The sequence below is a fragment of the Salvelinus sp. IW2-2015 genome, linkage group LG8 (genome assembly GCF_002910315.2).
Source record: "Salvelinus sp. IW2-2015 linkage group LG8, ASM291031v2, whole genome shotgun sequence".
Classification (NCBI taxonomy): Eukaryota; Metazoa; Chordata; class Actinopteri; order Salmoniformes; family Salmonidae; genus Salvelinus; species Salvelinus sp. IW2-2015.
Window position 1 is genome coordinate 29,547,870 of NC_036848.1, and position 27,754 is coordinate 29,575,623.

General features: G+C 42.3%; 1 protein-coding gene and 1 long non-coding RNA gene across 7 annotated transcripts in view; one reads left to right on the top strand and one right to left on the bottom strand.

Annotated features, from left to right (window-relative positions):
* The window catches only part of LOC111967701 (vesicle transport through interaction with t-SNAREs homolog 1A-like), a 167,499-nt gene extending 145,173 nt beyond the window's left edge, over positions 1–22,326 (bottom strand). For 2 of the 5 annotated variants that reach the window (XM_070444867.1, XM_023992978.3), the window contains exons 1-3: positions 22,116–22,323; positions 10,314–10,372; positions 9,233–9,343 (exon numbers count right to left, since the gene is read on the bottom strand). In XM_070444867.1, coding sequence (XP_070300968.1) covers positions 9,233–9,343; positions 10,314–10,372; positions 22,116–22,209 — 264 coding nt within the window. In that variant the 5' untranslated portion in view covers positions 22,210–22,323. Of the gene's footprint in view, positions 1–9,232; positions 9,344–10,313; positions 10,373–22,115 lie in introns of all 5 variants that reach the window. The other 3 variants (XM_023992980.3, XM_023992982.3, XM_023992979.3) reach the window with 3 other exon arrangements.
* Positions 22,327–22,694: 368 nt separating this feature from the next.
* On the top strand, positions 22,695–27,748 carry LOC111967702 (uncharacterized). Of its 2 annotated transcripts, none has more exons than XR_011480331.1 (7): positions 22,695–22,768; positions 24,247–24,396; positions 24,501–24,690; positions 24,856–25,089; positions 25,270–25,417; positions 25,598–25,707; positions 27,475–27,748. It is a non-coding gene; the product is annotated as an uncharacterized lncRNA (long non-coding RNA). The 2 variants fall into 2 exon arrangements; XR_002877785.2 differs by having other exon boundaries at positions 24,986–25,089.
* Positions 27,749–27,754: the final 6 nt, after the last annotated feature.

Below are 27,754 nucleotides of genomic sequence, written 5' to 3' on the forward strand. Positions count from 1 at the left end.
ATATATATATATAGATATATATATTGTGAATGATCTCTGAGAAACAGTTCAGTGCTGCTGGGTTTCAAATCAAAAGTTATCCGTCACATGCTTCGTAAACAACAGGTGTGGACTAACATTGAAACATTTACTTACAGGCTCTTCCCAGAAATGCAGATAGAAAAAAAAGATATATATATAGATATATATATTGTGAATGATCTCTGAGAAACAGTTCAGTGCTGCTGGGTTTCAAATCAAAAGTTATCCGTCACATGCTTCGTAAACAACAGGTGTGGACTAACATTGAAACATTTACTTACAGGCTCTTCCCAGAAATGCAGATAGAAAAAAAAGAGAATAGATAAATTATAACATGAAGAATAAATACACAATGAGTAACGATAACTTGGCTATATACATGTGGTACCAGTACCTACCTAATCGATGTGCAGGAGTACAAGCTAATGGATATATACATAGGCAGGGATAAAGTGGCTAGGCACCAGGATAGATAATAAACAGAAGCAGCAGCGCATGTGATGAGTCAAACTTAGTGCAAAATCAATCAATGCAGATAGTTAACCAATAGCTACCCGTCTAACTAAACTATTTAGTCTCTTGGCTTGGGGGGTAGAAGTTGTTCAGAGTCCTGTTGGTTCCAGACTTGGTACATCGGTACCGCTTGTCGTGCAGTTTCAAAATAGAACCGTCTATGACTTGGGTGGCTGGAGTCTGAACATTTTTAAGGCCTTCCTCTGACACCGCCTGGTATAGAGGTCCTGGATGTTTGGGAGCTCGGCCCCAGTACGCACCACCTTCTGTAGCACCTTGCGGTCGAATGCCAAGCAGTTGCAATACCAAGCGGTGATGCAGCCAGTCAGGATGCTCTCAATGGTGCAGCTGTAGAACCTTTTGAGGATCTGAGGGTGCATGCCGAATCTTTTCAGCCTCCCGAGGGGGAAGAGGCGTTGTCGTGCCCTCTTCACAACTGTCTTGGTGTGTGGACCATGATAATTCCTTACTGATGTGGAACTTGACGCTCTAGGCCCGCTGCACTACAGCCCTGTCGATGTGGATGGGTGGGTGCTCGGTTGGCGTTTACTGCAGTCCATGATCAGTTCCTTTGTCTTGATTTGGAACTGAAGTAAAGAAACCTATAGCTTATGTCTCCTTGTACAAGATATCAGCGTAGAGCCCTGGGTAACTTCAGGCAGACCCGATTCTGTCGAACACACCAATCGAGATGTCCTGAAATACGCTCCCTGATACACAATGGACAGTACAGACCTTTACAGAATATACTAAAAGGGCCCAAGATGCTCACTGCATAGATACGGAATTCAATAGTTTCCCTAACATAGAACACATTTTCATTGAATTATTAATACTTCCACTTGAAGGTCATTAATAATCACTTAAGAGACGATGAAATATGAAAAGAAATAAAGGCTGTTACACAGATGGGATCGTTGCAGAAGAATGCTTTTTATTCCATTCACCTCACTGTGTCAGGTGATTAAATTGTTCATTATTTCAAGGCTGGTTGACTACGTAAACGCTTCAGAAATACATGAATTATCTCCCTGGATAGAGAGACTTGAAGCCATTCAGTCTAAAAAGGGTGTTTGTCACGCTCGACCAGTGCCATAAACTGGACAAGAAAACCAGATCGAGATCGTCTTGCCTCCTCAATGTAAAATCCGCCGTGAAGGGACTGTTGAACTTATGGATGGTTCAAATATCAAAAGATTTGTGAACATTGAAAAGAAAATCTATTCATTTCCTCACAAAAAAACARGTGAAATAGTATGACGCTTAATTAACACATTTTCTAGTTCGAAAAATGTGTGATTCATTCTATAATTGACAATTGTTAACAGCGGTTGTTCAACCAAGATCAACTTTACAAATGGATATTTTGTAAACCAAAGAGATTGAATGACTTTTACGACACCTACCATTTGAACCAGAATCCTTCCATTTCACTACTGTAATATACCTTACACATTTTATTTTACAAGTAAAAGGTGGAATATAAAGCACTGACATTCTAACAACAGAAAATAAATGAGGAAAATGTAAGCGGCCAAGGTCAGGACATAGCATATTTCAAAGTTTGGACTGACAATTTCATAAGGGGTGAAATACACCCGCACACATCCACAAACAAAACACACAGTTCTGTCCGAAGGACTTCGAAGTACAGGACCTGCAAGTCAACAAACTATTCTCTATTTCCATCTCCCAAGTTTCACAGAAGAGACAAGGTCAGAGGCAACCACAGTGATATAAGAAGCTCGTTTAGCAGGTCTCCATATATCCAGGAGAAACATCAGTATCACCTCCACCAGATAACTCAAAGCCCGAATTCCTTGAGCAACATCGCCATCTGGTGTCAGCAAAGAGGGAAGACAGCTTCTCTAGTAAGTTCATGTTGGACACTTTGGCACACTGAAATCCCCCAAAAAGGTAGAAAATCGACATTCTCAATGCATATTCTCAAACCTAGTCTTAGAAATGTGGCAGTCAAGCATTGTCAAGCTTGCTATTGGTCCGCTTATAGGCTACCCACTGAGGCATTTTAGATCATAGCCACTTTAAGTGAAAACACTATGCTCAACATTCAAATATCTATGGTTTATAAATGTATTATGCCCATCTCTCAGTTGTCACCAACAGCCCATGCAGTCTGAGCTCAGCCAAAATAGATGTCGAGTGCATTTAGAGGGACTCAGATGTCTGTGGACCTAGCCTCCCGATGGTGGGAAAAAAACTTTGGCGGTACCTTTGAAGACGGAGGGTCTGTTTACCCGATAGGTTTCATTAAATTAAGCCTCCATTAGGCCTCTCTTCTGCCTGATCAAAGGCATCGCTAAGAGGCATGGCATTCTGCTTTCCCCGACTTAAACGCATCTCCTCTATCAAACAGTTTTTCCCCCTTAGTTTTTTTGTGTGTGTTTTTTTTTGTGTGTGTTTGGCTGATGCAAGGCCCATCTGCAGGGGTCCTCTGGCTTTTAAAACCCCATGTCTCTCTATTAACAAAATGAAGCTGTCAACCAGCAAACAAATTGCAAATGCACCTTCGGGATGTCCGTCGGATAACATGTACCCTTTAAAAAAATATATTTTAGCATCCGTCTGGAAAAATGGCCAGGTTATTGAGGTCAGGCTTTCCCCAGTCTGGCATAAAAGAACGGGGCTCAATCTGGCGCGTTGGTGTCGTGAACACTTCAAACCGAAGGCGAATGAGAGGATGAGAGAGGGGGGTTAAGGGGGAAGACACCCTAGGGAGCCAGTAGTGGGAGAAGAGGTTGAGGCCTTTATTTCCTGGGGAAGCACAACAAAGACTGCTCTTTTTATGAAAAAAAGAGGAGATGGCCTTTTTCGCAGGCTGGCACTCTTTAGAGCTGGGTGTCCTGTGCTTATCTGAAGTGGGAGCACCAGCTTTGGGGGAACTCATCAGCTTTAGCGGGAACTAGAAATGGAGCCTGAGTGAAAGTGAGATGTCCTGCTACAAATGCGCACCCCCCCCCCAAAAAAACTTTTTGAGCAAATTCTTTTAGCAACATAACAGGGTTTCACAGAGGCTGAGGAGGACACAGATCCCCAATCGTAAGTAAACAAAGTTGAAAAGCAACACAAAAAATTGGTTTGATCTAGTTTATCCACAATGATTAAAAACAGCACATAAATGACACAATGTTGCGCTCAGCCTCCAGTATTTATGCTGCAGTAGTTTATGTGTCGGGGGGCTAGGGTCAGTTTGTTATATCTGGAGTACTTCTCCTGTCTTATCCGGTGTCCGGTGTGAATTTAAGTATGCTCTCTCTAATTCTCTCTTTCTTTCTCTCGGAGGACCTGAGCCCTAGGACCATGCCTCAGGACTACCTGGCATGATGACTCCTTGCTGTCCCCAGTCCATCTGGCCGTGCTGCTGCTCCAGTTTCAACTGTTCTGCCTGCGGCTATGGAACCCTGACCTGTTCACCGGACGTGCTACCTGTCCCAGACCTGCTGTTTTCAACTCTCTAGAGACACAGGAGCGGTAGAGATACTCTTAATGATCGGCTATGAAAAGCCAACTGACATTTACTCCTGAGGTGCTGACTTGCTGCACTCTCGACAACTACTGTGATTATTATTATTTGACCATGCTGGTCATTTATGAACATTTGAACATCTTGGCCATGTTCTGTTATAATCTCCACCCRGCACAGCCAGAAGAGGACTGGCCACCCCTCATAGCCTGGTTCCTCTCTAGGTTTCTTCCTAGGTTTTGGCCTTTCTAGGGAGTTTTTCCTAGCCACCGTGCTTCTACACCTGCATTGCTTGCTGTTTGGGGTTTTAGGCTGGGTTTCTGTACAGCACTTTGAGATATCAGCTGATGTAAGAAGGGCTATATAAATAAATTTGATTTGGTGTAAGGCCACCCTTAAATCAGACTTTACTATCAAAACAACGTTTACTTTTAGTGTAGTATAGTTTCACAGACATCTTTTTTTGTGAGAAGGGTATGTGACTAGGCCTATATATTTTTGTCTTAAGGGTAAGTGACTAAGAACAATTTGGAATCCACTGACCTAGACTTACTCCACTCTCATCTCCTTCACACTTAATGTATGAGAATGTTGGCTATAAAAAAGGTGACAAAAAGGGTCTCCTCGCATCTAACAGCCCGCGCTCAGAAAAGCATAACAGACAAAAAATGTGAGGAATGCGAATTAGCCGTAATATCCGACACAGCAGGTGTTAATTGCTTGATAATTAACCACGGCTAGTGTCGAGAGAGAAGCTAAAGATTAATCATCAGCCAATTAAATGCCCACGGCGAGGAAAGCGAGCCCTCTCAAAGACTAGAGATCTCTTCTGTGATCTGAGAGCTACCAGACTTTCAGAAGTGGAGCAACAGATCACTAGCACCTGATATTTCTCAGTTTTGCTTGCTTGTTTGTTTAATATTTCGGATCATGTTGGTAGGTGCTTTTACCAAGAAGCAATTGATATCGCATACACCTCCTGTTCAGTTTCACATTTTAAATCCATCTCTTGGAAAATGAAAGGCTAAATATCCTCACAAGTATCAAGGGGAACGATCCAGACAGAAGTTACACAGTTAAATGAAACCACAAGGAAGCTGAGGGCGTTCAGAAGTACCGTACTCAAAGCAACACAATCCCCAAATGTAAACCTGAGGATCTTAACCTTGAGTTAGGGGGCCAAGAGGTCACTCTAATACAATACTTGCATCTAATACAATACTTGCATCTAATGGGAGTAATGTCAGAAAGTAAAACAGGGAGCCTAAAATATGAGTAAAAGTTAAAACACTTGGCTCCTCATTAAGGTTTGATATGCGTAGGGTGGGGGGGGGGGGGGGTTCTAGACAGACAGGTGCGGTTTATGAATTACTAAACAAGGCCATGTTCTGTAGCATCAACACAAGTCTGCTCTCTACGGATGATACTTGAGCTTTCAAAAACAGCAACAAAAAAAAGAAAAAAGATCCACAGTGGACACGCCACTGACCTTCAGTTTCAGTCCGAGTGTGTGTTTGTGCACGAGTGCGTGTGTCTGCTTGAGAAAGTGTGAGCCTGTGTGAGAAGGTGTAAGTATGCTCACAACTTGGCCTGTTTATAATGAATGTGCAAGTGCCTGAATTCACTTCCTGTACACACGCACACAAACAAACAAAACAAACATACTGTAAACTTAAATTAAATGTCTCATATAGCCACCTGTCCCTTTTGATAGCTGGACATCGGCACACATTTGTTCATATTTCTTTGCTACTTACATGAATACCTGCAGTCAACTTGAGCAATATGTTAGGAGATAAAGCAGATTGCGTTCTTCATTTCACCGGTGACAATATTAGAGTAGAGACATGGATAAGAAAACTAGTCCGTATCTGGTGACCACCATGCAGCACGACATCTCCTTCACCTAGAGTTGATCAGGCGTTTGATTGTGGCGTGTGGCAATGTTCTCCCACTCCCCTTCAACGGCCGTGCAAACTTGCTGGATATTGGCGGGAACTGGAACACGCAGCCGATCCAGAGCATCCCAAACATGCTCAATGGGTGACATGTCTGGTGAGTATGCAGGCCATGGAAGAACTGGGACATTTTCAGCATCCAGGAATTGTGTACAGATCCTTGCGACATGGGATCAATGTATCATCACGCTGAAACATGAAGTGATGGCGGTGGATTAACGGCACGACAATGGGCCTCAGGATCTCGTCACGGTATGTCCGTGAATTCAAATTGCCATCAATAAATATGCAATTGTGTTCGTTGTCCTTAGCTTATGCCTTCCCATACCATAACTCCACCGCCACCATGGGGCACTCTGTTCACAACATTGACATCAGCAAACCGCTCGCCCACACAACGCCATACTGTCTGCCAACTGCCCGGTACAGTTGAAACCGGGTTTCAGCTGTGAAGAGCAAACTTCTCCAGTGTGCCAGTGGCCATCGAAGGTGAGCATTTGCCCACTGAAGCCGAAATGCAGTCAGGTCAACACCCTGGTGAGGACGACGAGCAAGCAGATGAGCTTCCCTGAGACTGTTTCTGACAGTTTGTACAGAAATTCTTCAGTTGTGCAAACCCACAGTTTCATCAGCTGTCTGGGTGGCTGGTCTCAGACAATCCCGCAGATGAAGAAGCCGGATGTGGAGGTCCTAGGATGGCATGGTCCCACATGGTCAGCAGTTGGACGTACTAACATATTCTCGAAAACAACGTTGGAGGCGGCTTATGGTAGAGAAATGACCATTCAATTATCTGGCAACAGCTCTGTGGGATATTCCTGCAGTCAGCATGCCAATTGCACACTCCCTCAAAACTTGACATCTGTGGCATTGTGTTGTGGGACAAAACTGCACAGTTTAGAGTGGCCTTTAATTGTCCCCAGCACAAGGTGCACCTGTGTCATGATCATGCTGTTTAGTCAGCTTCTTAATATGCTACACCTGTCAGGTGGATGGATTGTCTTGGCATAGGAGAAATGCTCACTAACAGGGATATAAACAAATGTGTGCACAAAATTTGAGAGAAATAAGCTTTCTGGTATAATTTATTTCAGCTCATGAAACATTGGACCAACACTTTACATGTTGCGTTTATATTTTTGCTCAGTGTACATTATGAAGCTTACCGTAGTTCCCCAGAACAGTTGAACCAGTCACGTGTTTGTTTCTAAAAAGCATAATGGTAGAAAGCGGGAGCTAGTGAGTCCAGATGTGCATTTGGTTTAACTTGATAGTTAACTACGTAAGTGGTTGAATTAATAAGGAGATGGGGGCATCATGATGATGATAGCTTTCTGACGTATTTGAGAAGTCAAAGTGCTTTGGATGAGTTCTGTACAGCTGCCATCTTGATTTCCTTGCGTTAATTCTTTCTCCTCTCTGTTCTTGCCTGTCTGCTCCCCACCACTATTCTCTGAGCAGAGCAAGCAGGAACATTGCCCTAGCGACTCCACAGACACAGCGTGTACACATGCTGCTTCAGAGCCAGTTCTCTTCCTCCTTCAGACAGGCATGCGTCAAAACCGTTCATTTGCACGTCTCTGGTCCAAACTCACCAGAAATCACATTTCGGTAGCCACTACCTATACTTGTAATTTCGTTTGCGCTCGTTAGCATATTTAGCTAGCAGACTATATTGAAACTCGCTATCAGTTTGTGCAACGTCGAACACAAGTCTATCTGCAACTATGGGGGGGAGGGTACAAAGCGCAAGGAGGCGCATCAAGTGAGCGAATGGTGCTGAAGCGAATGATAGGCAGGCAGCCTAATCTTTTTTGTTGTTGTTGTTTGTTTTTTATTTCACCTTTATTTAACCAGGTAGGCTAGTTGAGAACAAGTTCTCATTTACAACTGCGACCTGGCCAAGATAAAGCAAAGCAGTGCGACACAAACAACACCACAGAGTTACACACGGAATAAACAAACATACAGTCAATAATGCATTAGAGAAAGTCTATATACAGTGTGTGCAAATGAAGTAGGATAAGGGGGGTGAGGCAATAAATAGGCCATGGTGGCGAAATTATTACAGTATGGCAAATTAAACACTGGRGTGATAGATGAGTGTGCAAGTATCGGTACTGGGGTGAGTCTTTGCAGGTCTGATCTGTGATGGATTAGTTATCTTAAATGTTTATACTGGTCATTATAAACAGTGTAGTATATTGAACATTTTATTGAGTAAAAGCTATGTACATTAAGGAAATAGACGCCTGGCTTAAATAGAATCCTGTCTCTAATATACGCTGGTTGTGTTCATTGATTGAAGCAAATAAAAACCTGGGATATTAATTGAAGTTTTATGGGTACATATTACAATTCGTCAAATTTCTGCCCTCCTACAGCTGCCCCGGTCAACTGCAAGTGATGTTATTGTGAAGTGGAAACGTCTAGAAGCAACAATGGCTCAGCCGCGAAGTGGTAGGCCACACAAGCTCACAGAATGGGACCGCAGAGTGCTGAAGCACCTAGTGCGTAAAAATAGTCTGTTCTTGGTTGCAACACTCACGACTGAGTTCCAAACTGCCTCTGGAAGCAATATCAGCACAATAACTGTTCGTCGGGAGCTTCATGAAATGGGTTTCCATAGACGAGCAGCCTAAGATCACCATGCGCAATGCCATCCTAGAAGATTCTCTGCTTCCAACTTTGTGGCAACAGTTCGGGCAAGGCCCTATCATGTTTCAGCATGACAATGCCCCTGTGCACAAAGCGAGGTCCATAAAGAAATGGTTTGACGAGATCGGTGTGGAAGAACTTGACTGGCCTGCACAGAACCCTGACCTCACCCCTATCGAACACTTTTGGGATGAATTGGAACGCCGACTGCAACCCAGGCCTAATCGCCCAACACCAGTGCCGGACCTCACTAATGCTCTTGTGGCTGAATGAAAGCAAGTCCCGCAGCAATGTTCCAACATCTAGTGGAAAGCCTTCCCAGAAGAGTGGAGGCTGTTTATAGCAGCAAAATGGGGGACCAACTCTATACTAATGCCCATGATTTCGGGAATGAGATGTTCGACGAGCAGGTGTCCACATACTATTGGTCATGTAGTGCATCACTTACCCTATTCTCCAGCTGGAGGGAAGACTAAACATGTAAATTGGGATTTGCGTTATGCATACCACAGGGCATTATGCACTCGTGTAGACTGTGTGTGTACGCGTAGCTATATACTAAGATGAATGCGGTATTACAGTAAGGTGGGGTACTCACAAAGTCTTTCTCCAGCTTCTCCATCTCCCCCTTGTAGCTCTTCAGTCTGCTCTGGTACATGCCTCTGCTCTGGATGGGGATCTCACGCACCTCCAGATCCATCTGCTCCATCTAGGTCCAGCAATCAACTATTTAATTCACCATTTAAATGAATAAAACAGACATTATATTGGCCAAAATGGCTACAACAACGTAGATGTAAACTGTGTAATTATTCTATCATTATTCTGGAAATATGTAAAAACAAATGTACAATAAAAGACTTGTTAAACTCAACGTATCACACACTATACTGTTGAGTATGTATACGTTTAGTATGTAGTGACTACACTGTAAATGAAATGAGTGTTGAAATGTGTTAGTGTTGAAATTAATTTATATTTACACACACACACACACACACACACACACACACACACACAGATGTAATGAAATTATACCAAAATAGTGTGCACAAGAGTCTTTTGATCAACATCAAGAGATTCTGAAGATTTAAACTAACATCAACGCTTGCAAAACTTCTTAACATGAGCTACTTCAACAGCCTTAACTTTAATCTGTTTCAGAATTGATTTGTTTAAACATTGACTGCTCCTCTTCGTGTCATTCATCAATGATTAAAAAAGTTATGACAGAAAGGCAGTTTGGCAAATAAATATGATACAATCAATTTGAAAACCCTTCATTTTAAATAGAGAGTACATTAGAGGTACACGGAGACAAGACTTTCTGAGGTGAATTTGGAGAAGCCCAATCAAGATGACATAATAACACAACGACGTCTAGAATTTACACGTTAGTTCACTTCCTTCATATTTTTAAACATGACGTGAAGACTCCTTCCAAATAACAGCTTGAAATGTGTCACAGGTATGTCACTTAAAAGCAAATTATCATTAATGTGATCGCGCCATTATCACGCTGAGCAGCCATCCGCCACGTGAAGTGCTTGTGTGTCAAGTCACCGTTAGGATTACACAGGTGTCATTGTCTGCGTTCGCCAGTGAAATTGTCTCGTTTCCTTTTCCAAATTCATTATTTAGAAAATGGGAAGAGCGGAAATTACTGATCAAAGACGTACCAATTCTCTGACTTCTTCAAGCTGTTTGTCGACATTTAGAACCAGCTGTGTCTTCTCCTCTGAAAAGGGAAACAGTAGCAACATATTGATCAGTCGACAGAGGAGCAGTGCTTTATGACAACCCAACTCCCCCGCAACGGGGGGAGCGATAACAACACACACCAGAATGCATTTGAAGATATATTTACACATTATCTCCGCACGCCGATCCACATTAGATGTCTCTTGTTTATCCACGTGTAAAAGGCCTTTGTTGGCTTTTATAGAGGAGCAACGAGACACCTCTTGCCAACTCAAAAAGAAAAGAGGTGTCTGCTTTACTAGGTTGCCAAATTTTCTGACTTTGAGTCCCACTAAGAATTACTAAAATGAATTACTAAAATGTTCCATGCTCACCTGGTGGCATCTATTGCACATCATTACTTGAAGCTCATTTGGCCTCAAGAGTTTAAATGTGGAACCTTGTAAATGATTGTGTGATCTCAAAATTCTGGCTGAACTAATTCTGTTGTGTAGCAACTAGAGATGGGCATTAGAAATAATGTCTATGTTTGAGTACATGCTACATAAAATAATTTTGATTACTCGCAATGATAGCGTGAAACGGGTCTGAAGACAGAAAAAGTTTGCAGTATGCTTTTGGTTTTTCCAATTACTGGTTCTGATACACAACTGAAAACTAAACATTTTCACTACATTTGACAAACTCCACAAACAAAATCTTAGGGTTTCACATTTGGTCAGTGCTTATAAAACGTAACCTGCTCAATTGTTGCATTTGTACATTTCGAGCAATCTAATAAAAATCTTGAACCGAGAACTCGCGCCCATCCACAATAGCAGCAGTTAAATATTCCTAATATTCTCCATTCCATTTTGGACATAAGTTTGCTTTTTCAAAAGTAAACTGATACTTTGATGGCCCAGAGTTGAAACCAACATCTAAGAAGTCAAGGATCATTATAAAGACCCGGCCTGCTGTGGTACAAAGTTTGTTAAATAGGCTAGACCTAAATTGGCCATATTTTCAATAATTGAAAAGTAGAGCCCAGACTTACAAAGAACTTCCAGCTCAAAAGCAATCCACAAGGCTAGCCTATCAGTGATGGAACATAACAGTGTGAAAACCTAGTGAAGATCAAAAAAAGGTTTGCCCTATGGGTCTGCACTGCCCTTTGCCAGTCATCAAATCCATTTTTAAAACCTATGTACAACCTCACAGCCTAGACAAGTAAACAGCCAGAGGCGATTCTCCACAAGAAAAGGTATAGACCGCTCCGGCACTGTACATGGCAAAAGGAGCCTGAAATATACATGGCAATTTACTATGAGTACCGCAGACCGACAGACGGGCAGACGAGTAGTTTTGTAAAATGCAGCAGCAAGGCAAAAAAAAAAAGTTGGAGCTCGGAGAGCCTCTTCATCTCTGCTCAATATTTCATCGCTAGTGACTGACAGGCCTTCAGCTTTCCATAAACACTCTTAAGGGAGGAAAAAAAACACACACAAAAAACATTTATGTTTAATGGAACTAGACCTTGCATTACATTGTATTGTATTCTTATTCAAAACTCAATCCCAAGTTTTTCCAGACGGAAACTAAGCAAAACAAACACATCATCCATTTGATTCTCGCGTGAATGCTGAAGGCTTGGCCAAGACACCGTCAAGGACGTTTCTTAGCATGCCACAACCATTAACAGTAATTGTGCATGTGACATCCAGCAATGGCAACAAAAGGTCTTTATCAAAACTATTGTCGACATATGAAACGGAGGGCTGCCAGCCAATGGGCACAATTCAGGCACTTGAGGCAGAGAAAAATAAATGAGAAATGTCTTCATGAGTAGGAATGGAACTAAAATTCAAGTGCAAACTGTTCTGGTAGGAGAAGAGGACACAGAACAATTACCATTGGGTATGATGGGCTTCCGCCTTTGTTCGTATTTGTATAGGCTTATTTTAACATGCGCCACATAGGATAGTGGGAAACATGGCAACATTACACTGTGAAAGATGCATTGTTTCTGCCAAGAAGCCAATTCAAACACTGACAATTCAATCAGATGTAAATTCCCATCAGCTATAGCATAGCAAAAATAAACAAGCTATAGACCTCGAAAATATGAGCTAAGGAAAGGAAAACGTTCAGTGGGTGAACCTGTGCCCTGTGAATAGGTAGACAGCCTTTGGTTTGCAAATCAAGTGTTCACTTAACAATTAGACCAGTACACAGGCTCTCAAGCCTCTCCATTGGTCTCAGTTAGCCTAGAGGGAATTCCTAAAAAGGTGAAATTATTAAAAATGAGGACTGTGACAGAAAAGTTTGCAATAAGTAGATTGCACATTTGTCACATGCTTCGTTAACATGTGTAGACGAACAATGAAATGCTTACAGGCCCTTTCCAACAATGCAGAGAAATAAATTATAACAAGGAATAAAATACACGGAGTACCAATACCGAGACGATGTGCAGGGGTACGAGTTAATTAAGGTTGATATGTACATATAGGTAGGGGTAAAGTGGCTAGACAGCAGGATAGATAATAAACAGTAGCATCAGTGTGTGATGAGTCAGAAGAGTTAGTGCCATAAGGGTCAATGCAGATAACCAAATAGCTACCTGGACTAACTATTTTACAGTCTTATGGCTTTTAGGGTAGAAGATGTTCAGGGTCCTGTTGGTTCAAGACTTGGTGCATCTGTACCACTTGCCATGCGGTAGCAGAGAGAATAGTCTAGGACTTGAGTCTGCCTGACACCGCCTGGTATAGAGGTCCTGGATGGCAGGGACCTTGGCCCCAGTGATGTAATGGGCCATACGCACTACCCTCTGTGGAGCCTTGCGGTAGTGATGGGCATTCCAACTCTTTTCAGTGAGCCGGCTCGTTCGGCTCAGCTCACAAAAGTATTTTTTCAAGTCAAACAGTCTGCGATAGTTTGACTATGATTGGTGTTAAAACAATTATAATTAAATTATTAAATGAAATCATACTCTTAACCACAAAGTATTTAAAAATGCATTGGTTTGTTATGGAAATTAATGCTATTAAACATTTGCATATAAAGTATAACTTTTGAATGTATATAAACAAAGTGCATATAAATCTAACCATTCAAAACGAATACCATCTGAACAGCATAATAGAATATTGCACCATATCAAAGAAAAATGTATAACAATTTGCAAAATTGTAGCATCCCACAAATTTAAATAAATATAAAAAAGAAGGATGCTATTACACATGTGCATTTAAAGTATACCTTTTTTAATATATATAAACAAAGTGCATATAAATGTAACAATTCTAAATGAATACAATCTGAACAACATGTGCAATATTCTATTATTCATATCAAAGAAAAATAAATGTGCAAAACTGCAGCATCCCACTTAAAACATTAAACGGGTCCCTCTTCTTTATTGCCATGTTATAACCAGCAGCACACAGCAATGCTGACCATATTTTGCTTTTATGAGAGATTTGCATTCAGAAACGCAATCTGCCTCACTTGAGGGGCTGATGTGGTTTCTTCTCTCAGTAATGATTTGTCCCGTTTTCGAGAAGACCCTCTCAGAGGGAACGGATGTGGCCACTATGCAGAGTCTCCCTGTCATGACTTTAGTAAGCCGTGGGTAGACCGAGGCCTTGTTCTTCCACCAGCTCCACCAGGAGGGGCTCCTCCAAATAGGATCGGACCTCCATTATGACATCGGCAGAGGGATTCCTTCGTGCTGCATTCCCAGTTGCTCTCTCGTCAAACAGCATCCAAACAGCAGACGTTTGTGGCACTACAGCTGGTGCTTCTGCTCCATCTGATCCCTCTTCTTCCTGTTGCCTGAGCCAGCTGACTGCTGGGGCTGTCCCTCCCTGCTGCTGAAGAGCCTCATCAATCACTCTGGCATCACTGAAGGCTAACTTCTTAAACCTGGGGTCAAGTGCAGCGGTTTCTGATAGCACGTGATTATATTCCATTCTGTGGAACTTTCTGTCCATTGATGAACATAGAGTTGATGGACACCCTGTCACATGTCCTGTGGTTACATTTGCTTCTCTCTGGCGGCTGGCTGTGATTCGCTGCAGATTCCCTTACACAGGAGTATCATTTTTTAGGCTGGCACATAGCTGAAGAGAGAGAACAGTAACTTATTAGTTCAGGTTCATGTTTTGTCTACTGATACTACATTCTCATCTACATATATAATAATGGATTAAATAATGATGTACAGTAAGCGGTTATTACTACATCTCTCCACTGATCTCCACAGTGACCTGCTCAAAGGGTTCCAGGACTCTGCACACCTCCACCACCTCCCATTCCTCTTAGGTCAGAGCATCAACAGGTGCATTAACAATGGCCAGGGTAGAGATGATGGCATCCTTTGACTCAAGAAACCACTTCAACATATAACATGTTGAATTCCACCTTGTAGTGCAGTCTTGTTTAGGCCTCAGCTCAGGCATCCCCATCTGGCGTTGTGTAGACTTTAGTTTTTCAGCACCTACTGTGCTCCTGTGGAAGTATTCCTCAGCTGCTTTCACTTTGTCCACAGTGGGCTTCATCACCTTCAGAGCATCTCTTACAATCAGGTGATCGTGTGGGCAAGACATGGATGATGGGTCCATTTGAAAATGTTCATGGCTTTGGATATATTAGCTGCATTGTCGCTAACACAACAGACCACTTTTCCATCTACTTGCCATTCTCTGGCCACTCTCAACAGTTCCTCTGCCAAGTTCTCCGAGGTGTGTCTGTCGCTGAACTCAAAGCAGTCCAGAAGACTGATCTTCATCTTCAATGGAGTGACATGTAACCTACATGTAAGAAGTGGTTACCCTTGATGTCCAGCAGTCAGTGGTAAGGCAAACGGCAGTAGCTTTTTGGACTCTTTGCGGCACTGAAGCCTGTTGTGCTCTCGTTCAGTTGTAGTTTTGAAAGGGTTTTCCTGCTTGGAACAGTGTACATTGGATTTGAACTATTGATAAAATGTCTAAAACCTCTGTCCTCCACGATCAAAAATGTCTGGAAATCGGTGGCAATCATTGCAACCAATGCAATATCAATTTGGCCTTGTTTTGGTACAGACAGACTTTGGCATAAACGTGTCCATAGAAGACTGCGTTGCTGTGGGTCGCGGAGTAGGCCTACTTGACTGAGTGGACACATCTCCACGTGTGGAGGTGCTGGCTCCACCACTATCACTAGCAGGCCTGCTAGTTTCTTGAAGCTCCGCTACAGCTAGCTTCACAGTTGGGTGCGCATTTTGCATGTGCCAGTGTAGGTTGTGTGTAGAACCGGCATTATATGAGATTTTGTTTTGGCAAATTCTACACTGCGCTCCAAATGCTACTGTGCTTCCAACTCATTTTCCAGCTGTTGTTCACAGCTGTCCTTCCGCTCTCTCCTCGGCTGTTAAGTGTGTGACTGAGTTGGCTCGGCCCTCCCTCACGCATCTTTGGTTCATTGGTTGACACTGCGTGTCTGATTGACAGGAACAACAGGTGAGGCTGTTAGTCTGAGCAGACAGTCAGAACGAATGTGTGCGCTTGAGCATTTAGGCCTATATTATTTTATTTATTTTTTTGTTCTTTGAATTAGTTAATTTTATTCATTTAAAATCTTTTGATTATTCATATCTTTATAAATAGATTCGGCTCTTCTGATATGCGAGCCGGTTCCCAAAGTTCACCTACAAGAGCCGGCCCTTAGAGCCGACTCGTTCGCGAAAGACCCATCACTACCTTGCCATCGGATGCCAAGCAGTTGCCATACCAAGCGGACCAGTCAATATGCTCTCAATGGTGCAGCTGTATAACCTTTTGAGGATCTGAGGGCCCATGCCTCCTGAGGGGGAAGAGGAATTGTCATGCCTTCTTCACGACTGTGTTGGTGTGTGTGTGGCCCATGTTAACCTATTCATCTCTGAGCTTACGTTTTGGTGAAAACTCTCTTGGTAAATAGTATGGTCTGTAGCTTATCATGAGTTATTCTAACTCAGGCGAGCAAACAAAAGAGCGTTTTCACCAAAACTTAAGCTCAGAGATGAATAGGTTAACATTGTCTGTATAAGCTTGGAACATCTAGCCACTGGGATTGTTGCCCATTCTTCAAGGCAAAACTGCTCCAGCTCCTTCAAGTAGGATGGGTTCCGCTGGTGTACAGCAATCTTTAAGTCATACCACAGATTCTCAATTGGATTGAGGTCTGGGCATTGACTAGGCCATTCCAAGACATGTTAAATGAGTGTTGCTTTAACAGTATGCTTAGGGTCATTGTCCTGCTGGAGGTGAACCTCCGTACCGGTTTCAAATCTCTGGAAGACAAACAGGTTTCCCTCAAGAATTTCTCTGTATTTAGTGCCATCCATCATTCCTTCAATTCTGACCAGTTTCCCAGTCCCTGCCGATGAAAAACATACCCAGAGCATGATGCTGCCACCACCATGCTTCACTGTGGGGATGGTGTTCTCGGGGTGGTGAGGTGTTGGGGTTGCGCCAGACATAGCGTTTTCCTTGATGGCCAAAAAACTCAATTTTAGTCTCATCTAACCAGAGTACCTTCTTCCATATGTTTGGGGAGTCTCCCACATGCCTGGTGAACACCAAACGTGTTTGCTTATTTTTTACTTTAAGCAATGGCTTTTTTCTGGCCACTCTTCCATAAAGCCCAGCTCTGTGGAGTGTACGGCTTAAAGCGGTCCTATGGACATATACTCCAATCTCCGCTGTGGAGCTTTGCAGCTCCTTCAGGGTCATCTTTGGTCTCTTTGTTGCCTCTCTGATTAATGCCCTCCTTGCCTGGTCCGTGAGTTTTGGTGGGCGGCCCTCTCTTGGCAGGTTTGTTGTGGTGCCATATTCTTTCCATTTATTAATAATGGATTTAATGGTGATCCGTGGGATGTTCATAGTTTTGGATATTTTTTTTTATAACCCAACCCTGATCTGTACTTCTCCACAACTTTGTCCCTGACCTGTTTGGAGAGCTCCTTGGTCTTCATGGTGCCGCCCCTTGCTTAGTGGCGCTGCAGACTCTGGGGCCTTTCAGAACAGGTATTTTATATATATATATATACACACACACACATACTGAGATCATGTGACAGATCATGTGACACTTAAATAAAGTCCACCTGTGTGCAATGTAACTAATTATGTGACTTATGAAGGTAATTGGTTGCACCAGATCTTATTTAGGGGCTTCATGGCAAGGGGGTGAATAAATACATATGCACGCATCACTTTTCCGTTGTTTTTTTATTTTAAACAAGTATTTTTTTAAATTTCACTTCACCAATTTGGACTATTTTGTTTATGTCCATTACATAAAATACAAATAAAATCTATTTAAATTACAGGTTGTAATAGAACAAAATAAGAAAAATTCCAAGGACGTGAATACTTTTGGAAGGCACTGTATATTATCCATGTCCTTGTTCCGCCACGACTCCTAGAAACATAGAATATAACAGTTCTTCAGGTCCCATTGATAGGATAGTCTGGAACGGAGCTCGTCCAGTTTGTTCATTAGGGTCTATGTTCACCAATAGAACAGGAGGTAAAGGCAGTTTATTTGCTCGCAAACGTAGTCTCGTCAGGATGCCAGCTCGACTGCCTCTCTTGCACTGTCGCTTCCTCTTCGAGTACACGGGATTAGGGTCAGGCCCGGAGTAAGCAGAACGTTCTGAGCAATTATGTCAAAGAAATTGTCCGTAGAGCTCCGAGACAGGATTGTGTCGAGGCACAGATCTGGCCACCCGGCCAAACTGAGCAATCGGGGAGAAGGGCCTTGGTCAGGGAGGTGACCAAGAACTCGATGGTCACTGACAGAGCTCCAGATTTCATCTGTGGAGACGGGAGAATCTTCCAGAAAGACAACCATCTCTACAGCACTTCACCAATTATGCCTTTATGGTAGAGTGGCCAGACGGACGCCACTCCTCAGAAAAATGCATTACAGCCCGCTTGGAGTTTGCTAAAAGGCACCTAAAGGCCTCAGACCATGAGAAACAAGATGATCTGGTCTGATGAAACTAAGATTGAACTCTTTGGCCTGCATGCCAAGCGTCAAGTATGGAGAAAACCTGGGTCCATCCCTACAGTGAATCATGGTGGCGGCAGCATCATGCAGTGGGGATGTTTTTCAGCGGCAGAGACTGGGAGACTAGTCAGGATCGAGGGAAAGATGAACGGAGCAAAGTTCATAGAGATCCTTGATGAAGTCCTGAGAGCTATGGAGCAGGTTCTCAGACTGGGGCGAAGGTTCACCTTCCAACAGGACAACAACCCTAAGCACACAGCCAAGACAACGCAAGAGTGGCTTCGGGACAAGTCTCTGAATGTCCTTGAGAGGCCTAGCCAGAGCCTGGTCTAGAACCCAATCGAACATATCTGGAGAGACCTGAAAATAGCTGTGCAGCAACGCTCCCCATCCAACCTAATAGAGCTTGAGAGGATCTGCAGAGAAGAATGGGAGAAACTCCCCAAATACAGGCGCGCCAAGCTTGTAACGTCATTCCCAAAAAGACTTGAGGCTGTAATCGCTGCCAAAGGTGCTTCGACAAAGTACTGAGTAAAGGGTCTGAAAACTTATGTACATTTTATATTTCAGTTTTATTTTAATACATTTTTTWAAATGTCTAAACCTGTTATTTCTTTGTCATTATGGGGTGTGTAGATTGGTGAGGGGAAAATGTTTCAGAATAACACTAACGTTAAAAAAAGTTAAGGGGTCTGAATAGTTTCCGAATGCACCGTACGTACAAAAGAACGTAAGATCAGAATAAAATACAAAAGAACACAAAATAGCTGCTATCCACTGCAGCGCCATCTTTACTCATGCATAACTGTATTGATTAGGGCTGTGACGGTCATGGATCTTTGGATGTTCACCCCGGTCACCGTAATAAGCGTTCGATTAGCAAAGAAAAACTCCTCTCCTGACTGCATGTGCTGCCATTTAAATAGAATGAATAGAATGGGCGTCCCCATTAAAGTCAATGACGGCATAATGGGTGGACTGGCGGCAATTGTGAGTGTACCAATAGCAGGGTTACCAGGTATACCTAAAATTTCCTGTCCAATAATCCCTTAAAACCCATCCATAAGGCCTGAAAGAATGTAGCAGTGAGAGCAATGAGAGGAGTTGCCACGTGATAGAGAAGTATGTAGCTAGCTTGTGCTGTTAGTTCATTGTACAACTCCGATCGATTGCTGGTCACGGTGAAAAAGTTATTCTTTCAATGCATTTTTTTTTGCAAAAGGTGAGTAAACTGTTAGCGTTTATCCTCTAAGGGAATTTTAATGTTTGTGCTTTTCTTATAACTCATTTCTGTGTTCTATTCATGTTCTGTTCTATAAACCAATTTCTGTGTTCATGCAAAAGGCTGACTGTACAATTCCTCACTATCAGTAGCTGCAATTTGGCAGTACGCCCAGACCTTGTTTTGAGAACGAACAAAAGATCTCAGTTTCAAGGTCTCAGCTTAGAGAGAAGAAGCCTCGTGAGGTATTGGTCTGTCACATGAATGAAAGAAAACAGTAACTATTAATGAATTATGCTAAATCACGCAAATATAACTTGTCTGTGTATAGCTGTATATAAAGACAACTACTGGGACTGCCCAGGGAGAGCTCCTGATTGACATGTGTACTATGGTGAATTGAGTTGGTTGGAATCTCTCTAACGCACTGACAATAAACATTGATTCATTTAAGATTGACTTCGAGTGTCCCTGTGTAAGACCTACACTACACCATTGTTTGTCAAGACTTTCCCACGTTCTGGCACTGCTCTCCTCTCACTCAGTCAGCTACGCTCTCTCAACAAACACACACACACCCCGGCCCTCCCTTATCAGTGGGATTAGTGAAATTAACAGTTGTTTTTTTTGCCATGGTGGCCGCGGAGGAATGCCATGGTGGCCGCGGTGATATTTAGAAGTATCCCAAAACCCTGCAACCAATCAATTTTCACACGTGGCATTGTTTTCAAAGTAGCCAAATTTTGCAGGAAAACCACGGACATGTCAAAGCCTATTCAATTAATTCTGTGTGCGCTTCTGCTGCATTGGGGGGAATGGGGGGAGGGGGGGCTCGTTTGCTTGTTTCAGCAAGGAGCAACAAAGTTTAATCACGTTGTTGAAGGTCCACGTTCGGGCAGAAACGGACTCAACTGCATGAATGACAGGCCGTCCCGTCTTCAGTCAGCTGTTTGTACCACACCAAACTTTTTGGGGAAAACATTTCAACAGTTTTTATTTTCATGACGGTCTTCATCTAAACTATCATTACCCGGTTATACAGTAATTGTGCCAGCCCTAGCATTGATACCAAATGTTCTCTTAGACCCATTCCCCCTCAGTTTTGAGTCGCCCTCGCTTTTCTTGTAAGGAAGGGTGCAAATCACTGGCAGAGGACAAGCAGTCTAGCGAGGTGTACATGCAGTCTAGCAGTCTAGCGAGATGCCTTTGGAATAATTAGACATCGCCTTTGGAATAATTAGACATCCTCTGAAGAATAGTCTAATCAGCTATCTGCAACAGAAGACAATTGTTCACTCACAAGGAGACTTAAGCTAGGCCTAGGCTAGGCCTACATCATGTTTATCTGTTTAACTACAGTGAGCATTGACAATTTGTGCTCAAAATAAAGAACTGCAGCAGGTCATCTGATGCAGCACTCTATCAAACCCCTTCTTGGTCAAATAGGCCTGAATCGCACAGTCTCCTCTGAACAGGCCTGATGTTGAGATGTGTGTTACTTGAACTCTGAAGCATTTATTTGGGCTGCAATTTCTGAGGCTGGTAACTGTAATGAACTTATCCTCTGCAGCAGAGGTTCCTTCCTTTCCTGTGGCAGTCCTCACGAGAGCCAGTTTCATCATAGCGCTTGTTGGTTTTTGCAACTGCACTTTGAAAGTTCTTGAAATGTTCCGCATTGACTGACCTTCATGTCTTAAAGTAATGATGGACTGTCGTTTCTCTTTTCTTTATTTGAGGTGTGGTTGCCCTAATATGGACTTGGTATTTTACCAAATAGGGCTATCTTCTGTATACCAACACTACCTTGTCACAAGCCAACTGATTGTCTCAAATGCATTAAGGAAAGAAATTCCACAAATAAACTTAACAAGCAACACCTGTTAATTGAAAAGCATTCCTGGTGACTACATCATGAAGCTGGTTGAGAGAATGCCAAGAGTGTGAAAAGCTGTCATCAAGGCAAAGGGTGGCTACTCCGAAGAATCTCAAATATATTTTGATTTGTTTAACACTTTTGTGGTTACTAAATGTGTAATTTCATAGTTAGTGGGTCTTCACTATTATTTATTCTACAATGTAGAAAATAGTAAAAAATAAAGAAAAACCCTGGGATGAGTAGGTGTGTACAAACTTTTGACTGGTACTGTAGGTCCTGACCATTCAGATGCTGTGCTGACAAGTACAACGTAGTTTAATGTTAAAGTTTAGATATGTTCCTAAAGGGAACCTTGAATCCTGGTGCAATTGAATCCTGGTGCAATGTCCATAGGTTGTCCTGCTTTTAGGATTGGCAGTTACTAGGATAGTTAGCAAGCTAGCTGGTTAGGTAACGTCCTTATTTCACTAACACAAAGTGAATATGATGAATATAATGACATTCGCGTAAAATACGTGTCATGTGAAACTAACTAGCTCGCTGCATCATTAATTTGTTGACATTATAGCAAAGATATGTAAACTAAACCCTGTCTGAGATGACAGCTTGAAAGCTAGCTAGCTACTATAGTCAAGCCAGTAAATAGAGCTTAACGTGGCTTACCTGCACCTAATTTGGGAATCCTTCCAATTTTGTTTGTTATTTCTGCTGTCAGGGTTCCAAAGTCCTGTTCGTAGGCTTCAAAGTCTGAAGACATTTTGAAGTTTGAGTGTAAAAGAGGTGTCTTCTTGGCTGAAAGTTAGCTGAAGATGAAGCAAAACAACGCTTTCTGCGAATGCAAGCCGTCACTTCCGTGTTGGGTTACAACACATTTTACCCGGTAAGAAAACAGCAATTGTTAATTCATTGGTTCTTCCAATGTGAACTGTCAACTTTCTCTCTGCGGGGATAGAAAAAAACAGTTGTATTTAGAAATTAAAGACATCGTATTAGATACAGTTTATGAATTAAACATTTATTTATAGCTTTATCACATTGAAATAGAAGAAACCATTTGTTTTTAAGAGAACATAGCACATTTATAAAGAATGTTGCTACAATTTTAAATAGACATACACATTTATAATCTTTACTAATCCCACATTTTGTTTAAAAAATATAAAATGATGTGTTACACATTATCCATACCTACCCAAATAATGTCCTATTCCAATAAGCAGCACCAGAGGGAGCTGTGCGTCTTGTGAAATACCTCGTCCCCTCAGTTTTTCTACGTCATCTCTCTGCGACTTGTATCTGCAACCACCACGAACGATGTAAAGTTGCCTTTTTAAGCTACTTCAATCATTTAATTAACGAATATATATTATGTTGTTGTTATAGGGAACGCAGTTTGACTCGAGTGTATATTTCACCTATCTGTGTTGAATTAGCTAAATAGAATGTAGCTAGCTAAAACTAGCTGTATGGGCAGGTCAGCATTGAAAAACACGTCTTGTGATATAAATACATAAAATTAGTGTAAATTAGCTGGCTAACATTTTTCGGTAAACTTTCCAAATGTCGACTTAATAAAATACGCTAGACAGGGTGGGATCTTTTTGTGTCGGTAAAATTCATTTTGCGACAAATGTAGGTGGAAACGGATTTATGCGCAAATATTGATGTAATAACTTTTATATCGAAGTAAACTTGGCACGCGATGACATGCTGTGTGGTCCTCCCACGGCATTAGTTTTTTTCTGCAGGGGGAGATTATGTGCACGAGCACAAATAACCACATCTGTAATTTAATTCCCGTCCGAATTGACCATGTCAGTCATTTTAGAGGCAAGTGTGCTGTTTAGCTCACAGCTGCAGGCTTGGGCATTTAGGATTTATTCTATTGCGGATCGCTAAAATAATGATTATGATTACACTTCCTCAATTCAAATATTATGGCAACACTATACCAAAGATGGTTTAAAAATGTGGGAGCCAAGATCGAGTTATCAGTGTAGCCTGTTTTCACATGGACATGTTGAAATATCTTCAGGCATAGAATAAAAACATCCAGTCTTCCGTCATAAAAAAACGAATTTCGTCCAAATCACCTCACAAAATATCGGATATTCTGGGGTAATAATTACATAACCAACTTTCTCTCTCTAGTTTGTTCTTGATGCTCCATGACAATAAATATTGAGGATCTTTGCTTGGCTGCTGTTGACAAATACAAATAATCTTATCATGTAGGCCAGGGGTCTCCAACATGGTTCCTGGAGAGAGCTAACCTCCTGTAAGTTTTCGCTCCAACCCCAGTTGTAACTCACCTTATCAACCAGTTAAAAACGAGATCATTTGTATTTGTCAATCGGCAGCCAAGCATCGATGATCATGTCAGCAGAATAAGACCCTCAATATATATTGGAAAGGAGCATCAGCTTGCACTTTCACCACCCTCTGAATTTCATCATCATTTATGTCATCTGAAGCCTAGTAAAATGCATGCTTTCCCTGACTAGATGTAGTGGGAGGACCACACAGCATGTCATCGCGTGACTTCAAGTGGTTATTATATCAATATTTGTGCATAAAAGCGTTTCCACCTACATTTCTCGCATAATTCATTTTAACAACACAAAAAGAGCCCACTTGTATAGCGTGTTTTGTCGACATTTGGAAAGTTTACTGAAAAATCTGCTTCCATCAGGCCTGTCTTGACATTTTTTTTATCCAATGTACTTTACTCACATAAAAAGGTTGGATGTAAGCCTGGTTAGTGACAAATCATTATTCTACTATCAATCTACAGGGCGCTTTCTCCAGTCCGGAGAAAGGAGCATATGGAAGACGAGGCCAAAGAGCGAGTGAAGGAGAAATAGGGTCCCGCAAAGGAAGGAGCTGACAGGGGCAGGGAGAAGGAGAAAAGACGCAAAGGACGTAGCTCCACTGGTAGCAGCATGTTAGACACAATTTGAGTGACCGCTCCTTTCCCATCTCTCAGCCATCTCTGCTGAATCAGACCACTTATCTCAGCAGTCACTGCTTTCTGATCTGTCCCCACAGTAAGCCCCTCTCCCTGTCAGAACGTAACTCTGGCTCCAGTAGCAGCTCTGGCTCTCAGTTCTTCCAGCGGCTCCAGTTCCTCCTCTGCCTCCAGCCGCTCCAGGTCTTCCAGCTCCCGATCCTCCAGCTCCTCAGGGTCACCCAACCTCATTCGCCGCCACAACAACAACCACCAACGCTCACAGTCCAAGTATGTGTGACCCGTAAAGCAGTGGTCCAGCCCTTAGTTAAAGTCCGTGCAGGCTAAATACTTTCAATTCACCTAATGGTTTAACATTCAAGAACTTCATTAGTTGAATTCGGTATGTTAGTGCTGGGCTGTCAAAAAAAAACTGCATGCTCCTTAACTCTGCAGGACCAGGGTCGGTGATCACGCCGAAAAACTAATCCAAAGACTGAAGGAGAGGGATCGTTGAGCTTGGAAGTGTGACATTTTTGGGGGAGTGGAGGAATAAAGAGTAAGAGCTCTTCCATTTGTCCTGTAGATCCAAGTTCAGTGAAAAAGGATGACAAGGAGAGGCGTAGGAGGAGCCCCAGCCCCCGACCCACCAAGGTGTACCTGGGCCGCCTCACCAGAAACGTAATCAAGGTGAGTAAAAATGACTGCTCAGTCTCTATGTGTATGTGCACATCAATGGGAATCAATATAGACTATTTGATTGCATTTTTAGTGTCAAGCTGCAGACTGTATGTTGAAGGCATTGGTTTGTGGGAGTAGGGAGCAATATCTCTGAGGTTGGGTTTTGACTAAAGTCTCTTCTCTTTTCAGCGACATCCAGGAGATCTTCGGCACATATGGCAAGATCAAAATGATTGACATGCCTGTGGACAGGCTCCACCCACACCTGTCGAAAGGTTACGCCTATGTGGAGTTTGAGACGGTCGTTGAGGCCGAGAAGGGTCTCAAACACATGGAGGTTGGTGGAGACCAATGGTTCTGAGTCTACATGCAGTTAGCATCTATAGTTTGAATACTCTGTTGGACTCTCTGTCCATAACCTATCCTCAGAGTTTTTACTGTAATCAAACAATTAGAACATCATCAAAAACAATCTGGTTTCCTCCATACTGTTATTTTTCATCTGTGATGTCTGCAGGTCAGATTGATGGACAGGTGATCATAGCCACTGCCGTGCTGGCTCTCCCCTCACAGGATGCCTCCACAACCCCCTATGTGGCGACGCACCCCATCCCGCATAAGGAGAAGGTCAGTCTCCTATAGTGTTAATGTCTTTGCCTGTGTGGAGTTCTGTCAGTCACTAATGACGTTTCACAGTACATTTCTGTATTTACATACAGTACCAGTCAAAAGTTTGGACACACCTACTCAATAAAGGGTTTTTCTTTATTTTTACTAATTTCTACATTGTAGAATAATAGTGAAGACATTAAAACTATGAAATAACACATATGGAAACATGTAGTAACCAAAAAAATGTGTTAAACAAATCAAAATATATTTTAGATCCTTCAAAGTAGCCACCCTTTGCCTTGATGACAGCTTTGCACACTCTTGGCATTCTCTCAACCAGCTTAAACTGGAATGCTTTTCCAACAGTCTTGAAGGAGTTCCCACATATGCTGAGCACTTGTTAGCTGCTTTTCCTTCACTCTGCGGTCCAACTCATCCCTAACCATCTCAATTGGGTTGAGGTCGGTTGATTGTGGAGGCCAGGTCATCTGATGCAGCACTCCATCACTCTCCTTGGTCAAATTGCCCTTACACAGCCTGTAGGTGTGTTGGGTCATTGTCCTGTTGAAAAACAAATTATAGTCCCACTATGCGCAAACCAGATAGGATGGCGTATCACTGCAGAATTCTAAATAAATCAGACTGTGTCACCAGCAAAGCACCTCCTCCTCCATGCTTCACGGTGGGAACTACACTTGCAGAGATCATCCGTTTACTTACTCTGCGTCTCACAAAAACACGGAGGTTGGAACCAAAAACTCATCAAACCAAAGGACAGATTTCCACCGGTCTAATGTCCATTGCTCGTGTTTCTTGGTCTCTTGGTTGTGTTTCTTGGTCTCTTCTTATTGGTTACCATTAGTAGTGGTTTCTTTGCAGCAATTTTACCATGAAGGCATGATTCACGCAGTCTCCTCTGAACAGTTGATGTTGAGATGTCTGTTACTTGAACTCTGAAGCATTTATTTTGGCTGCAATTTCTGAGGCTGGTAACTGTAATGAACTTATCCTCTGCAGCAGAGGTAACTCTGGGTCTTCCTTTCCTGTGGCGTTTCTCATGAGAGACAGTTTCATCATAGCGCTTGGTGGTTTTTGCGACTGCACTTGAAGAAACTTCCAAAGTTCTTGAAATTTTCCGCATTGACTCACCTTCATGTCTTAAAGTAATAATGGACTGTCATTTCTTTGCTTATTTGAGCTGTTCTTGCCATAATATGGACTTGGGTCTTTTACCAAGTAGGGCTATATTCTGTATACCATCCCTACCTTGTCACAACAACTGATTAACTTTTAACAAGGCCCACCTGTTAATTGAAAAATTCCAGGTGACTACCTCATGAAGCTGGTTAAGAGAATGCCAAGAGTGTGCAAAGCTGTCAAGGCAAAGGGTGGCTACTTTGAAGAATCTCAAATATATTTTTTGGGGGGGGTTATTACATGATTCTATGTGTTTCATAGTTTGTCTTCACTATTATTCTACAATGTAGAAAATAGTAAAAAATAAAGAAATCCTTAAAATGAGTAAGTGTTCAAACTTTTGACTGGTACTGTATGTATTTCCCCCCCTATTTACTATTGTAAGAAAATCCGGAGTCTTACATCTGTATCCTGTAATTAGATTGATATATTTTTTTATAGATTTCTCTCTTGTGCATCCCTGATTTACAGAATTAATGGCAGTTGACCATGTATCCCCTCAAGTGTGAAGATAGACCATTTGTCATTCCCCTGGCAAATAAGTCTCCTGACCTTTTGTTTTCATCCCCCTCTGTGCCTCTTAAGGTCTCGGTCACCACGGAGACGCTCTCTAGTTCGCCGCAGAACTCACAGCTCCTCTCCTCCCTCATTTTCCCTTTCTTCACTGGAAAAGTTTGTATCAAAAGTTCTACCCAGCTTCCTATCCTTGTGTCCTTCCCTCTACATTCACTGATCTCACAGGGAAAAAACATGACTATTGAGACAGCCTTTCTCTCACCATAGTATATTTTATTGGTCTATAAGTATAATAACAGTTGCTAGAATCAGAGGCAAGCTAGCACTGTCAAGAGGAGTGAAATGAACC